The 16,618-nt window shown below is 34.8% G+C and overlaps 1 protein-coding gene across 5 annotated transcripts in view; it reads right to left on the reverse strand.

Annotated features, from left to right (window-relative positions):
- Nucleotides 1–5,451: 5,451 nt before the first annotated feature.
- Nucleotides 5,452–16,618, reverse strand: part of HECTD2 (HECT domain E3 ubiquitin protein ligase 2) — a 92,092-nt gene continuing 80,925 nt past the window's right edge. For all 5 annotated transcript variants that reach the window (XM_037727740.1, XM_037727741.1, XM_017498215.2 and 2 more), the window contains exons 16-21: nucleotides 15,923–15,997; nucleotides 15,144–15,231; nucleotides 14,953–15,059; nucleotides 13,474–13,589; nucleotides 12,769–12,912; nucleotides 5,452–7,910 (exon numbers count right to left, since the gene is read on the reverse strand). In XM_037727740.1, coding sequence (XP_037583668.1) covers nucleotides 7,790–7,910; nucleotides 12,769–12,912; nucleotides 13,474–13,589; nucleotides 14,953–15,059; nucleotides 15,144–15,231; nucleotides 15,923–15,997 — 651 coding nt within the window. In that variant the 3' untranslated portion in view covers nucleotides 5,452–7,789. The remainder of the gene's footprint in view (nucleotides 7,911–12,768; nucleotides 12,913–13,473; nucleotides 13,590–14,952; nucleotides 15,060–15,143; nucleotides 15,232–15,922; nucleotides 15,998–16,618) is intronic.

Here is a 16,618-nt window from a genome sequence, read left to right on the forward strand (position 1 = left end):
CAGAGGAGGTTAGGGTGAGGAACAGAGTGGAATTGGAAATAGTCCCTAAGTGTGTTGGATATGTCCAATATAGTTTCTTTCTACAGGGAAATCCTTAGCTGTTTCCTAGAAGGCATTGTGAAATCAGCCTCTGAAATTGTCCTACCAAACTTGTTTTCTTCTAGGCAGTGATAAAATTGCCACCCCTGAAGAGCAGGAGAATCCTGGGCTCCATGGCATCACCCTGCTGTTTGCAACTGCATTTGATTCCACTTTTTTGTGTTTTCCCCTTTTTCGTGATTAATACTTGCTAGAAATTTATTGATTTTTCAATCTTTTCAAGAAAAGTGCTCTTGGCCTTGTATCTCATTTATACTGGTTTTGTCTCCTCATTTGATTATTTATTGATGCTTTTATCTTTCTTTCTCTTTTTGTTACCCATCCCATCCCCTTCCCTTGAATTTTTAATTTACTTGTTGATCCATTAATTTTATTTTTGGTAATAAAAACATTTCGAGCTATAGATTTCCCCACAAATACTGCTTTGTCTATATCCCAGGTAGTCAGATATACAGGTACTCACTGTCATGGTTTTATAAGTAGTCACTACTATAGACATAATTTCTCTCTTGACCCAGAAGAAATTATTTTATATATTTTACAATTCTAAGAACATACATAATTGTTTCGGAAGGCAGAAAGAGAAGCAAAGGGAAGTAAATAAATTATACAAGGTTACACACCATTAAGTGTCAGATTTAGGTCTAGAATCCAGATTGACTGATTTCTAGTCTAATCAGCAAGAAAACGTTTTCTCCAGTTTCAGTGGAATGGTTCAAGCTTGGGAGTTTCTGAAAATCCTCATTAGCTGGGAGAGCATGTGAAATGGAAAACTGTGATGTTTTGAGTCAGACAAATGTGACTTCAAATTCTGCCTGGGCTCCTTGATAGCTATGTGACCTTGGGCAGGCTTCTAGGCCTGAGTTTCAACTCACTTCTCTGAAATATGGAGAAAATAACATCAATTTTATGCTGCTGTTATAAAGATTAAATGAAAAGTAAAATTGTGTGCATAAAATGCCACATACACCATTAAGTGATCCATAAATATTTATCCCTGTTCCTTTAATTAATATCCTACAGATGCCTGAGGTACTGGCTAAAAATTAAGCAAAAGTAAAAGCATGCATAATCTCAGTGATAACAATTGTTAACGAAGTGCAATATAACCTTTTAGAACATACACATATGTATACACACAGTCATATATGCATGGTCTCATGCACATACACACACTCAAAATTTGGATTGTACCATGAAGCTATCCCGTAACCTGTTTTTTGTTTTTTCCCTTCTCAGTTAATGCACAGTGGCCACCACCACTCACTGCTGCTTGCTTCGATGAATGAGCAACTTGATCACTGGAGGTGAGCACGTTGAGGCTCTGTGTAGTTTGGAGTGGAAAGGTAGCCCAAGACTGATGCGAACACAGGGCCTGGGGTGGGGGTTCAGAGGCATTTTCCAGAGGCTGAAACACGGAAGTTTGTTTTTTTTTTTTTTAATTGTACTTTACGTTCTGGGGTACATGTGCAGATCATGCAGGATTTTTGCATAGGTACACACACGGCAATGTGGTTTGCTGCCTCCATCCCCCCCGTCACCTACACCTGGCATATCTCTCCATATTATCCCTCCCCTACCTCTCCACCTCCCTGCTGTCCCTCCCTTGGCCCCCACCAACAGATCCAGTGTGTGATGCTCCCCTCCCTGTGCCCATGTGTTTTCATTGTTCAACACCTGCCTATGAGTGAGAACATGTGGTGTTTGATTTTCTATTCTTGTGTCAGTTTGCTGAGAATGAAGTTGGGATGTGAGCAGGTTTCTGTGAGTCAGGGAAACAGGCTATGAATTCAAGATGAAACCACTTACCCATGCAGGTCTCTGGTTCACTACACTGATTTGGTGAGTGTTTCACCTGCCACATCAAGTCAAGAAGTCAGGCAGGATTTTACCTGAGTTTACTGACCCAGAACTTTGCTAGGTGCTAGGCAGGGACACAGGAAATACCTCTGCTCTCGAGCTGCTGATATGCACACATTTCACCAGTGTGAAAATACTACATCTGAGAAATGAAGATTAGTGTGAAGGGTATAAAAAAGATTTGCCTTTCAGCTAGTTTTTTGTTTGTTTGTTTTGGGGGTTGGTGATGGTTCAGGATAAGGTTTGGCAGGGGAGAGAAAATTCTGGTCTGGGGAGGTTGTGGAGGGCAGGAGACTCAGCTGAGTTGGAATAGACAGGGAGGAGTTCATTGGTTGGAAAGGAACAGAAAGAAGACCAGAGAAGGCACTAGGTTGAGCAGGCAGAGATGGCACTGAATGGGGTGTGTTCAGGAGTCAGTAAAGGACCTATCCTTTTGGAAGTGGATATAAGAGAACAAAAATCAATTATGCAAAATAAAAGTGTAACTTATGCTATGCTTTGCAGTTAGAAGGTGGTGAAATAAGCACCAGATACATCTTTGATTTGTAATAGGGAGGCAAAGAATAAAAATAAAATTTTATAAAGATTAACTGTAGGGACCTTAGGAAAACTGGGAAAAGAATAAGTCTACAGACAGGGAAGTAAGTTAGTTATGAGGGTTGAATATCTAAACCATGGAGGAGGTTGTAGAAATTGAGTAGGACAGTGTAAAGATTAAGCTTGTTGACATGGATGTTAAAGAGAAGGTAAAGTCAAAATGAGAGCAATGTTTACAAACCAAAGAAATTAGAAGACTAAGATTGCCAGTGGCAGGAATAGACAAGGCGGGCATATTGAAAGTCTTATAAATGAGGTGGCCTATAAAATTGGAAACACAGCACAAGACTGTGCTTGAGAAACTCTCCTGAAATAATTCTGTATATTTCCATTGTAATTTGTATGTGTGTGCAAGTACACTTAGAAAAAGTAAAGTCTGGTTACAGAAAAACCTACCAGCTTAACTCAGTGGTGACTAATGCTTCTACTGTATGCACAAGTTTTTATAATCTCTAAAGTGCATGAAAACATTGAGTTGCATAATTGTCATGAAAACCCTTAGGAAATTTTCTTGCTATGATACACATTTAAGATTTCATAAGATTCAGAATTAAATCTGCTGCTTATGTTTATAAAGAATATGTGACTATGAAGCTGAGGATTAGCCTCCTGAAATATGGGCACTCAATAACCAAGTGTTAAACAATTAGCAAACATTAGTGCAATGGGCATGCTTCTATAGACCAAGCTGAAATGGAAGAGGCCATCTGTTACTATAAACTTTTATAAATTTTGAACACACACACACACACACACACACACACACACACACATATATTCAAGCTTGAAAGGAAGGGAAATAGATATGGGAAATAAGGAAGAAATGATAAGCCAGAAATAGGAAGCAGGTGCTGATATTAGGGTGATACATCATGATGAGATCTCTAATGGATTTTAATGTCCACATGAGCTCAAAAGGCGTGTTGTAGGCGTCTTCAAGGTGAGGAGCCAAAACTAATTCTCTTGCATAAATCCTAGATCTACTTAGAAGGGTTGCTGTGTCTATGAAAAGAAGACAGAAGAACTCTACACATAAATCCCAACTGTGCCACTGTAAGTGTGGGGTCCAAATTTACACAAGTGGAAAAGGAATTCTAATTGAAGAAGCTGACATAAAAATCTGTAGGAAATCTGTTTTTGGTTGAGACCAACATGAAACTGCTTTGCTAGGCTACTTACAGTATTCAGGACACACAGGATGCCCAGAGGAAAAGATCATCCTTTAAACAGAAAAGTAAAATTAAAAATTACAGATCACATAAGGAAATAAACCACTGTGAGACAATGGAAGAAATAGAAAAATGAGTACTTCAAGGACTAACGAGAGTAGAATAATTTAACAGAGAACATTAAACAAGTATGCCAAAATTATTAAAGAAAACTATATGAAGAAATGGTATGGAAAAAGAGCATGTGAATTTGAAAAGAAACCAAAATAATTTTTAGAAACTAAAAAATGGAGCCACTGAGATTAAAAACTCAGTGGGCCAGTTAAACAACACATTACATACAGAGAAAGAGATGGAAGGATTGAATGAGATGGTTCAACATATGTTCAACAGAAAAAATTAGAACAGGAAAAAGCAATAATGGTCAAAGAGGAAACAGCTGCAGAATTTTTCCATAATTGATGAAAGATACAAATCTATAGTTCAAGAGCCATAATGAATCTCAAGTGGGAGAAAAAATACACACATACACATGTTGTCTTTGATGTTCTACCATTTTTTTGGGAAAAAAAAAATCTTGAAAGTAGCCAGGGAACACTGTTTACAATAGCAAAGACCTGGAACCAACCCAAATGCCCATTGATGACAGACTGGACAAGGAAAATGTGGCACATATACACCATGGAATACTATGCAGCCATAAAAAAGGATGAGTTCATGTCCTTTGTAGGAACATGGATGAATCTGGAAACCATCATTGTCAGCAAACTGACACAAGAACAGAAAATCAAACCCCACATGTTCTCACTCATAGGTGGGTGTTGAACAATGAGAACACATGGACACGGGGAGGGAAGCGTCACGCACTGGGGTCTGTTGACGGGGGCCAGGGAAGGCACAGTGGGGGGGATGGGGAGGTTGAGGAGGGATAACGGGGAGAAATGCCAGATACAGGTGATGGGGGAGGGAGGCAACAAACCACATTACCGTGTATGTACCTATGCAACAATCCTGCATGATCTGCACATGCACCCCAGAACCTCAAGTACAATTAAAAAAAAAATCTTGAATCCCCCCCCCAAAAAAATTAAAAACTTAAAAAAAAGAACTTACTCATGTAACCAATTACCATGTTTCCCAAAATCCTATAATAAAAAATATTAAAAGAAAAAAGAAAAAATGTATAGATATGTCAGAAGTAAACATATAATTGCAAGTAAGAAGAAGAAAAAAAAAAGTAGCCAGAGGAAAAAGAGAGATTACCAAGACATATAATTATACTAACAACAAAATCAGAGGTAATGGATTAATATATTAAAAACTTTAAGAGAAAACAATCATCAACCTACAAATGTATGCTTAATGAATCTTTCATGAATAAAGGCAACAGTTACTTAAAATAATTTGCTAGCAACCAACCCTCATTAAAAGAATTTCTAATAGATGTTCTTTAGGAGGAAGAAATTTGATCTCAGAGGTGGGTGAAGGATCATAGACGAGGGAATGGTGTGTGAAGAAACCGTAAATGTATGGTTAAATCTAGACATCATCTACATAAAATAATAATGATATTTTATGGATTAACATTAAAAATTCATAATATAATGAGTTTTCCTAAGCACTAGTTTAAGAGACATTATAATGCAAAGAATAGCTTGCATTTATAAAATATTTTAAACATATGGTTATAATTGCCCAGTGTTAAATAAATAAACTGAAGCCTGACTGACTATATAATTTTAATATTTGAAAAATTTCATCTAGAAATTAATTTAATACAGACTTGTACAAAAAAGGACTTAAAAACTTCTAATCATACAGACAAAAATATGACTAAGCAAAGATTTTAAAAAAGGAGAGGACATTTAAAAAATACTGATAAATACTGTGTAATGCTTTAATTTACTATGGCAGATACAAAAATCAGGAATTCATCAACAGATTACATATGTAAAAAAGTAACTACATGAATTTTCTAGCTTTTTAAATTAACAAAATGTAACAGTAGTGGTTTTTACTTTTTAAATGAGGTATTATTACACTGTAAACCAAAAACAGAGCATAAATAAAGGCAATGTGCAATTTTGTGATAAATGATTATAAATTTCAACTTAACAACAGATAACAAAAATTCTCTATTTATAGACTTTGTCATTAAAAAATTTGGCTTGCTTGTGTGGACTTCTTATTTAAAAGTGACACAGCAATGGATACACAAGCACATCATTAAACATGCAGACCAAGCCAACACAATTTTTCCATGAGTCATCTCTACCAAATAAAAACTGTTTATATTTTATTTAAAACACTTAAATCTGGTTTCTTATACATGATTCTCTTGTGCTTATAAGAGGTAACCTACATTAAAAAGCTGATTTTCTAATTCAAGCAGTGTAAGAGAGAAGCAGTTTTATTTGCATACAGATTTCAAACAGAACAAAATGAAACAAAACCAGGATGCCTTTACTCGCTTAGTCTTTCCAAAATTTTTAAGAAGAAATACTCTTGAAATAATATACCCAAGTGGAAAAGCAGAATCACTTCCATCTCCAAGAGAATAGTAAACAAAGTGACTCCTTTTCCTCAAAGATTGGTGGGTTGGCTTCCGAACTGTTGGAGAACAAGCTGATTAGTTCCTTCACCCTGGAAGAATTCTGCTGGTTGGGTGCAGGAAGCATAGCAACAAAATAGCCTAGCCCAGAAAGATTTTGGGGAAAGTATTATTTGCACATGAACCATATGCTGGTACTAAATGCTGGTTTCATTATTATTGCAAATATAACTTCAGAGTTTTCTGAAGGAAAGCTGTCAAAGTATAGTAGCGAAGTCTTGGTTTGCTAATATTTCTAACATGCTAATAAAACTGCTTCATTTGCTGTAAATTAAAAAAATGTACTGTCTGACTTAAAATGAAGTTTATTTTTACATACTACTTTATTAGAAATGGTAAAAAAAAGGGTACTTTGAATTTATTATATTCAGAATCCAGTGAAAAACAAACATTTTGGCCAAAACTTTGAATTTTATTTTTATACCAAGTTATATCATTTTGACACAAATGTTATTATTGTATTCACTTTTGTCAAATGCTTTAACCTACCTTTTTCAAAAATTAGTGTTTCGGTATAACTGGTGAGCAAAAAATGTAGACATAAGTCTTGTACATCATTCAAAATATTTATAAAAGCAGTTATTTTTTTTGTGCTTGTAACTGACATAATTCATCAATGATTATTTAGATCTGATTTCTTTTCTTATATCTTGACCCTTAAGAAGAAATGATCATTATACAAATATTACAGAGTACACAAGTGACTAGTTTACTGCCAGTGTGCATGCAGACAAACAGCACTTACAAGAATATAACCTTGAATCCAATTAGTCTGAAAATACTCTTGTACAATCATCTTTATACATATGTAAAAGCTGTGTACACATCTAAAACCCTGAATTTACTTTGTAAAAATAAATCTTTAGCAATAAATGGCACTATCAAAATCCCATTATTCTCAGGCTATTATGTAATTATTTACATGCTTTTCAGCAATAGCTGAAAAGAATCTTATAGGTCCCAAGCCAGTATATCAAAAAACCCTGTAAACTGTATTTGCAATGATACTGTGTTGTTTACCGCTATATGAAAATATGGCTACATGCCTTATGTTAAAGATAATGTAGCTGTTTGTTTTGCTACTGTGTGCTAGCAGTGTACAATCTGCCACTGGGTACAACGATACCATAAATTCATTCTTCACTGCACTTTGCTTTCCCAGTGGAATGCCTGTGACAAACTATGTATAGAGAATGATAAAGTGCTATAAAAAAAGAGGAACTGGACCATACCTGTCTCTGCCATGTGAACTTTTCCTTACTCAAGCAATTTCTGTGTTTTTACAAAATTATGCCTTTGTTGAACATACTTCATATTTGATTTTTTAAAAACTCAATAATTTAAAGTTGGTGAGCTTTGTGAAAGTGTTGAGACAGAAACATGAAAAGGCTAAAGGCACAGTAAGAGGGAAGTGAATGCTACATATAAAAGATTGTATTTCAAGTCTTCTAGGTTACTCAAGTCCAAAACCTTCTGAATTTGAAATTCCAATGATCAATTTCTGTTTCAGGTCTTTTTTGCTCTTGTAGGGGGGAAGGCAAAGTTGATTGAAGCAGGTATGGGCCACAGGTAACCTAGGGAAAAATTGAAAAAAAAAAACAAAACTAAGTCTTAAAATACACACGAAATGACTGTTATGCAACTTCAAAAAATACCAGGACACACACATTCAAATCTATTTCACTCTGTTAAGAAATGATTCATCCATTCCTTCACTGAACAGATAATTACTGAGTACCTAACTATGTATCAGGCACCACTCTACACACTAAGGCTATGGTTACAGACAAGACAAAGACAACCAATGTTACCACCTTCTTGAAACTCATTTAAGGAGCATTTTGTTGGAGTCAGATATGAATTTGAATTCTGCTTTCCCCACTTACTATCTTGAGTTTGAGTTGTGTAATATCCCCAAATCCTAGTTTCCTCATCAACATGATAGGGCAAACCATCCAATTAGGCTGTCTAATAACCTAATCAGGCTGTTTATTAACAAGGAGTTCCCAACCCCAGGGCCAGAGATGGGTACCATTGTCGGAGGCCTATTAGGAACTGGGCCGCACAGCAGGTGGTGAGCAGCAGGCCAGCGAGCATTACTGCCTGAGCTTCGCCTCCTGTCAGATCAGTGGCAGCATTAGATTCTCATAGGAGCAAGAACCCTATTGTGAACTGCGCATGCAAGGAATCTAGGTTGCATGCTCTTTATGAGAATCTACTGCCTGATGACCCAAGGTGCAACAGTTTCATCCAAAACCATCACCACCTCCCACTCTCCCAGCTCCTCCCTGGTTCTGTGGAAAAATTGTCTTACACAAAACCAATCCCTGCCAAAAAGGTTGAAGACTGATGGTTTACAAGATTAAAAGGGTAATCTACATAAAACACCTAGCAGCTGAGGAGTAGATAATATAATGAATGATACTATAGTCCGGTTTTTAGTATTAAAAAGTAATTTTAAAAAGATCATTCTGGGGACACTAGATGCCCCTTGATGCACATGTAACAATTATCTTCTGAATCCTTTTGGTCATCTCCCCCAACCCAATCCCTTTGGTCATCTCTTTCAACTATCTGATGATGTTATTACCATCATTTAGGATTTTTACAGCTATCTTAAGACTCCTTCAGTCCTTATATACTTCCCAGCATCAGAACAGCTGTCAGAGAAGTCAATGAGTAAAAATGGGAATACACTACAGAAAAGGAAAAAAAATTTAAAGAAGTTTGTATAATTTAAAATTTATTAAAAGACTTAAAACTATTAGAATCAGCATTTGCTCAGTGTTTGGTCTATGATAAGCACTGAACTGAGTGCATTTACATGTATTTTTTCCTTTAATTTAAGCCTCAAAGCAATCTAAATGTGGTTGTTCTCATTTTATTGGTGAGGAAAAATAGACATGTAAATATACAAGTAATCTGTTCAGGGATATTGAGCTGGCAAAGATGTAGGCCCAATATTCAAACCCAGATTAGTCTGACTTAAAAAACTAGTGTTGTTAATATGTAAGATTTAACATTCTTATTTTTTATACATCAGATATACATTTTATTTGTATGAAGTAAAAATATCATCAAATAACAAAGCAAAGAAAAAATGAAAATGCCAAGTCAGTTTTTTAGTATAATTTTTTCCAAAGTGCTCTTCTGTTTACAAGGTCCTAAGCTACACAACAACCTACGTTTATACAAGTGTCTCATGCATCCATTCAATAACATTTCCCGAGTTATTTAAAACATTTGTTTTCTCTTCTTTCTGTTAAGGCTGAGCTTTCCAAGTTTATTTAATACCCGTCTACCTAGATACAAACTCTCTTAAAACTGAAAGAAAACAATGTCAAGATTCTACCATAAGACCATCTTACGGAAATGTTTATTGAAGAAAACTTATGTCCTGGATTATATTAATCTATCAGAGGCTTCAGTAACATGTATTTGATGGCGTGCAGGACCAAATTGTGTATATCTTTTAAGCTTGACAGGATGATTTACAAAAGAAGCTGCTTAAGGACAAGCAGAGATGGAAAAGGATGTAATTTGAAATTTGCTTTGCTATCTTGGCCAATCTACATTACACTCTACTAAAGAATCAGGATAACCACAAAATATTGCCAAAGGTTCATGCCCTTTTAGGGGAAAAAAGCATTCTGAATACAATTAATGACTGAAGATTACATTCTCCATGGACTTCATTCTAAGAGGCACTGGGAGAAGGCATCTGGTCTTATCTATGAATTTAAAGTTGAAATCCTGCACTGGCTCATTGTGCCCATTATTATGTTCTCATTTCTTGGCCCTTTTCACTGATGCTGTTCACTCTCTTTTCTGGACTCCTGTTATTCTCTGCTTCATTAACTGCTAATGAGTTGAGATACAACATGTTTTTCCTCTTTTATTTTAGGTTCAGGGTACATGTGCAGGTTTGTTATGTAAGGTAAATTGCATGTCATGAGGGTTTGGTGTACAGATTATTTCATCACTCAGGTGATAAGTAAGTACCTGATAGGTAGTTTTTAAAATTCTTCTCCTCCTCCCACCCTACCCCCTCAAGCAGGTCTCAGTGTTTGTCATTCCTTTCCTTGTGTTGACATGTACCTAATGTTTAGCTCCCACTTATAAGAATATGTGGTACTTGGTTTTCTGTTCCTGTGTTAGTTTGCTTAGGATGGAGCCCCCAGCTCCATCCATGTTGCTGCAAAGGACATTATCTTGCCTTTTTTTTTTTTTTTTTTTTTGGCGGATAGTATTCCGTGGTATATATGTGTCACATTTTTTAAATCCAATCTTTGCTTTGTCAATAGTGCTGCAATGAACATATGCATGCATGTGTCTTTATGATAGAATGATTTATATTCCTTTGGGTATATACCCAATAATGGAACTGCTGGGTTGAATGATAGTTCTGTTTTAAGTTCTTTAAGAAATCTCCAAACTGCTTTTCACAATGGCTGAAATAATTTACATTCCCATCAGCAGTGTATAAGCATTCCCTTTTCTCTGGAACCTTGTCAGGATCTGCTATTTTTGATTTTTTAATATAATAATAGCCATTCTGCCCACTGCGAGATGGTATCTCATTGTGGTTTTGATTTGCATTTCTCTAACGATTAGTGATCTTGAGCATTTTTTCATATGCTTGTTGGCTGCATGTTGTTTTCTTTTGGAAAGTATCTGTTTTGTGTCCTTTGCCTACTTTTTAATGAAATTATCATTCTTATTTAACAAAAATCCAGTGAACCTGCTATGGTGGGCCTTATAAGATGAATAGAAACTCCTCTTTCAGGTGGAGTGTTGTCCTTGTCTTTCGAGGCATACCATTATGGTGTCAGGTCAAAATGTTCTGTTTTTGATGGTCAGTTTTATTTAATATATGTGAGATTCCACTGGGAATCCCAGAGTTGTTCTGGATTCATGTTGAAGCCATGTTAGCTCACATATTCTTGAAATAATAATAATTATTGGGAAAGTTTGGAAGTAATGTCACCTTTGTATTAAAATATATTACTCTTTTAAAATTGAAAATGTTTTAAATACAAAATATTCTAAAATATTAATTTCTTTTAAGCAAATAAATCTATAATCTAAAAAAATCTCTTGAATTATTTTTTAAACTAGTAAGAACTTTTAAGTCTCTTAAATTTTTTCATTTTAGGACTTTAATTATAAATTCTGTATTGAAAATTTTAAATTATATATAAATATTTTGTGTTTTAAATATAATCTTGATGATTATATAAATACTATTCAAAAAACAGCTATTGGACATAACCTCTGCCTTGAAGAACTAAATGATTCAGATATAAAGTACAATATGATAACTAGCACATAATTTCTACAATATATTTGCAAAACTTACTGAAGACATAATAACATTTGGCTTTACAGAGGAAGTCAACATTAAACTGTGACTTTAATAGTGGTAGCTGGCACATGTCACATGTAAAGTGAACAACTGGAAAGCATGAAAAAAAAAAAGGCATAAAATATATCTAAGGAATTAGCAAAACAGCCTGTTAACTAAAGCATGGGAAGAAATGAAAACTGGGAGGTAGCATGGGGTAGAAGACTAGAGCTTTATTTTACAGTCTCTAGATTCTAGAACTTAAACTGGCAATAAAGTTATTGCCCAGGGAAATATGATCTAAATAGTGTTAAAGAACATGAGTTTAATAGGATAAAATAAGCTAGTAATGAGATAAAAAGTAACTTTACCAGGGTGAAGGCAGCGGAAAGGCAAAGAACAGATTCCAGTTTTAAAATGAAAGGAAGAACTGAGAGCACTCAGGGAATGTTCAAGGTATGGGTCAGGAGAAAAAAATGATTATAATCAAAGTTATGTCTATTCAAATTAGCTTTAGAAATGATAAGTTATTTGGGAAAAGGAGTAAGCTGATAAGCATTAATGCAGTTAACACTGCTAGAAAATAATTTAAATCCATCATCATCATCACTTCATATACAAAAAGCATGAGATTAAAAAAAAAAAAAGAGGACTAGTATTAGAGGCACTTCTGGTACTACTTACAGTATCCCCCCTGCCCACTCCAGAAAAGAAAGAAAACTCTACAAACAAACCATATATCCCAACTTAATGATTTTCCTAAAAATAAAAAACACATTTCACTTTTAAATAAAAATGAATATTAGACAACATAATACAAAGTAACTAGGCTATAAAAGAGACAATGAAGCACTTATGTCCTAGCAAAGTAAAAAATTGTTAGAAATGAATTATTAGTATTAGTATGTCTCAAAAACTAGTAAGAGAACTTTTATTCAAAATCTCTTACATTTCAAGGCCATGTTTACTCTGAAGATTTTTGTATGAAAATAACTTCAAATGAAATAAATCTCCTGATTCCAAATGTATTATTAGTAGTATTTCCAGAAACCTTCAGATTTAAAATAAAATTAGATTCAGAAATTTACCAGTTAGTAGAAGTTTCATTCTTTGAGATTTTAAAGTTCAAATCAGCCATCCCTCCTACAGGTACTCTGTCACTCCCTGTAGTAAAATGTAACAACTTCTTTTGAAGATCAAGAGGAAATCCAAGCACGACATCCCAAAAGTATCTAGAGAATACCAAAGGAAATTTACATCAAATGTCTTGATAAAAATCCTATAATAAAATAATATAAAGGAAGCTCTAAGGAAAAGACCTTTCTTAAACATACATATTATGCTGAATGTAAAATTAAGGAATGGTGAGTTTCTATATATGTATTAGACTTTACATTATTATAATATTTTTATAAAAGTATATAAGTAGTTCAGCAGTAGATAGTAAAGGAACCATTTTTCTCCTGTAAAACTTTCAAGTCTGATTTTTCAACACAGTGCTATTAAACTGTTATTTGTAAGGACAGCATCCATGAAATTCTAGGAGCAAAGTCATTTTTTTAAAAACAAAATCTCTACACTTTTGTAGAAATTTGTTTTTGGAATTTTCTCCAAATAGTGATTTCATATTAAAATTCTCATAGACTTTCCAGAGATAAAATAAGAACGTGGGGCTCTCTAATATTTCGACTAACTTAATTGATTCAAATATTGTTAAGTTACTCAAACAGATGAAGCACACTCTCTTCTGTTCCCTCTCCACATCCCCACTATCAGAAGTATAAAGAGCTCACTTTATAGTTAAGTCCGTTTTTGCATAGCCATCATACTGAGTACTTTTCTGCAGAGCATACATATCCAGGTCAGGACTTCCACAGACCAAAATTTCAACCTCTTCAGGACGAAGCAGCTGCCAATAATTATCAAAAACAATAATTAAAGAGTTATGGTTTTAAGTGAAATTGTAACTATTTTCACTGGATCAAATCACAAAAGTCATGACTTCTCATAGTAAATCAAACCATTTTTGTTGAAGAAAAATCTCTGGGTATATTTTTCTTACCAAGGCAAGATATTTTTGCTTCTGAAGTTTACAGATACTGTAAAATAGTAATTAGCAGTTTGCCAGAAAAACAAGCAAACAACTTTGTACAACTCCAAATTAATCTTCTCCAAAATCCTGCATGAAGCTCCAACATTTACTGATCCACCTACCTCCTTCCAATATCTCACACCTCCTGTGTGCACCGTAGAGTATGGGTACTTGGTTATAGTCTGTCTTGTGTCTCTCTTCCTTGTTTTTTCACCTTTTAGATGGGTTAGTCTACCGTCTATAGAAATTAAAGTTCTAAAAACAGACCATGCTATGCCATTTAGTTCTTATTTTCCCTCTGTCCACTCCCACAACTACCAGAGTGTCATAAACAAAACTAGACCTTAATAAAGTGTTTCTTTTTCAAAGGTATTTTCAACAACAAACATATTTACAGTGGTTTCTCTAAAACAAGCTGGCAATAATGTAAGCCACTTGCTTTTGCCCCAAAGCAATTTCTATAGTCCATTTCTCTCTCCCATTAAGAAAATTCAAAAGAAAGACCTTACTCCAATCTCTCATAATAAGAGATATTCTTATTATAAGATTATGATAATATTTCTCATGATAAAACTAAGGGAGATACAAGTGGCATGATGAAGTGTGCCCTGGGTAGCTGGGGTGACTGAAAGGTACCCTATGATACTTCTGACATGGTATTCTAAATAGTAGCTGACTCATATTTACATGGCTAAGACAAGTCAGACCAATCTGAGTCCACCATAACTCTTGAGATAAACCACTTGCTAAGGGTAAAAGGCAACTCAGAGTTGCTGAGGGAGCCCTCAGGTAGTAGCAGGAAGCAGCTATACATATGTTCCTTAATTATTAAGGAGTTGTGGCTTTTGCCCTGGAGCTACATGTTAACTGTGTGGTGTGCCCTGTCCTTCAGTATTAAGATACAGTCCATGGACCCCTTTATCCACTCTACTTGGAGAAAGTTTGTAAAGCTCTAGAAGACGTAGTAGAGGGGGAGAAAAAATGAACTGACTGGATTTTTTCCCCTCTAGAGAATTAAGGCTGAAATGAGAGAACTATTTTTGTTATTAGTTCTACTTTTAAAAAGTAGAAAATATTTTCCATTTTAAAAGCTTATCTACTAACATATTTAATAATTATTTGTTAACATGATAGTATTACAAAACTTAACTTAAAGCTCGATTTAAAGTTTTAAACTCACCATTAGGGCATTTGAAGCACACACACTATGAAATCCATAATAAAATGCAGCAAACTGCTTATAGATGGATTTGTTCAGAAGGAAGTCAGTATAAAGCTGTACATATTCTGAAAAGCAATTTTACATCTGTTAAACAGTAAAAGCAAATGGCAAATATGAATTCATTTTAATTAAAAATGGTATTAACTTGCCTTTCCTATTTTGATTGGTAACTGAAATTTTATCACCACCTGGCTTTAAATTATAGGACTTGATTATTCCAAATTCTTCTTGGAAAACCTGATGGGAGATGCCATCACACATATTAATATGGTTGATATAATAACAGACTTTGATGAACAGATGTGTAAATTTAAAAAGAACAGATTTTTCCCCTCCCTTCTAAACACATAAACTATAAAAAACCTTAAGCTCTTGTAATATTAAGCTTCTTGTATTAAGAACAAGGGGTCATAAAAGAATTATAGGGTTAAAAAATAGTGCCTTAACTTAACCCTGCCTATACAGTTAAATACTTTAATGAAGCACACAAAACTTGTGTGGTCATCTAGATAATATGCGAGTCTTTGGAGCTCTGTAGATCACTGTAATTTCCATTTTCCAAATATTGTAAAAGGAGTGGAAATGAGAGAGTTTTGTTCTGAACCATTAGTTTATATTCCTAACTTCTAATGTTGAAGCTAGAGGAGAGGCTTATTTTTAGAAATGGAAAAGCTCTGAGAAAGTAACCAACTCAAGGGGATATGTAATTGCCTAGAGAGCCTGACCCTTAGTGAATTTCATTAAGCACTTTCACTGACTGCTCGTCTACACGTGTCTACTTTATCAGGTTAAGGTCCTTTAAGACAGAGGATTGTATGTATTGGTTAATCCTTGTTCATCTTTTCTAACAGTGGGTATTTAATAACAAATTGCATTGTTCACATATGAAATTTATAATTAACAGATAACTACTTGCCCTTAACAGTACCTGAAATGTTGAATAGAAATCTTCTTCAACATTGCCTTCGTGTGATAAGAGTTCACTTAATCCATGGGCCAACTCCTATAAAAAGTAATCTGTTATGACTTTTTCAATCAAATAGCATTAGCTAGGATAGTTAAGTGGCTCTTCTATAGCTCACTCATATGTATATAAAGATCATATTTGACATGTATTTTCCAGGGCACAAAATGCTTAATGATTTCTACCATCCAGAAGCTAGGAAAAAATTCACTATGGGTCACAGATGGGGAAACTATCCAGTTGAAACCACAGGGGCATAACTCTGGGGTCTATTCTTAAGCAGCAACCTAAGCATACCTCTAATGTAATGTCCATCATAACTCACTGCTATCTGCCACATTGTTTATGAATTTGTAGTATTTCTATCAATTTATATTCCTACAAAAATCTGCTTATGTTTTAGAATTCATATTTTAAACATAAAACATATAGTTCACACATGTGGGTGCATGAATATACAGTTCATACATATACAGTGCCCCCCCTTCTCCCAAGAAAATGTTAAGTACACTAAAAGAAACATTTTTCTGGCTGGGTGCAGTGGCTCGTGTCTGTAATCCTAGCAGTTTGGGAGGCTGAGGCAGGTGGATCACTTGAGGCCAGGAGTTCAAGATCAGCCTGGCCAACATGGCAAAACCCTGTCTCTATTAAAAATACAAA

The sequence above is a fragment of the Cebus imitator genome, unplaced genomic scaffold (assembly GCF_001604975.1).
Source record: "Cebus imitator isolate Cc_AM_T3 unplaced genomic scaffold, Cebus_imitator-1.0 Scaffold238, whole genome shotgun sequence".
Classification (NCBI taxonomy): domain Eukaryota; kingdom Metazoa; phylum Chordata; class Mammalia; order Primates; family Cebidae; genus Cebus; species Cebus imitator.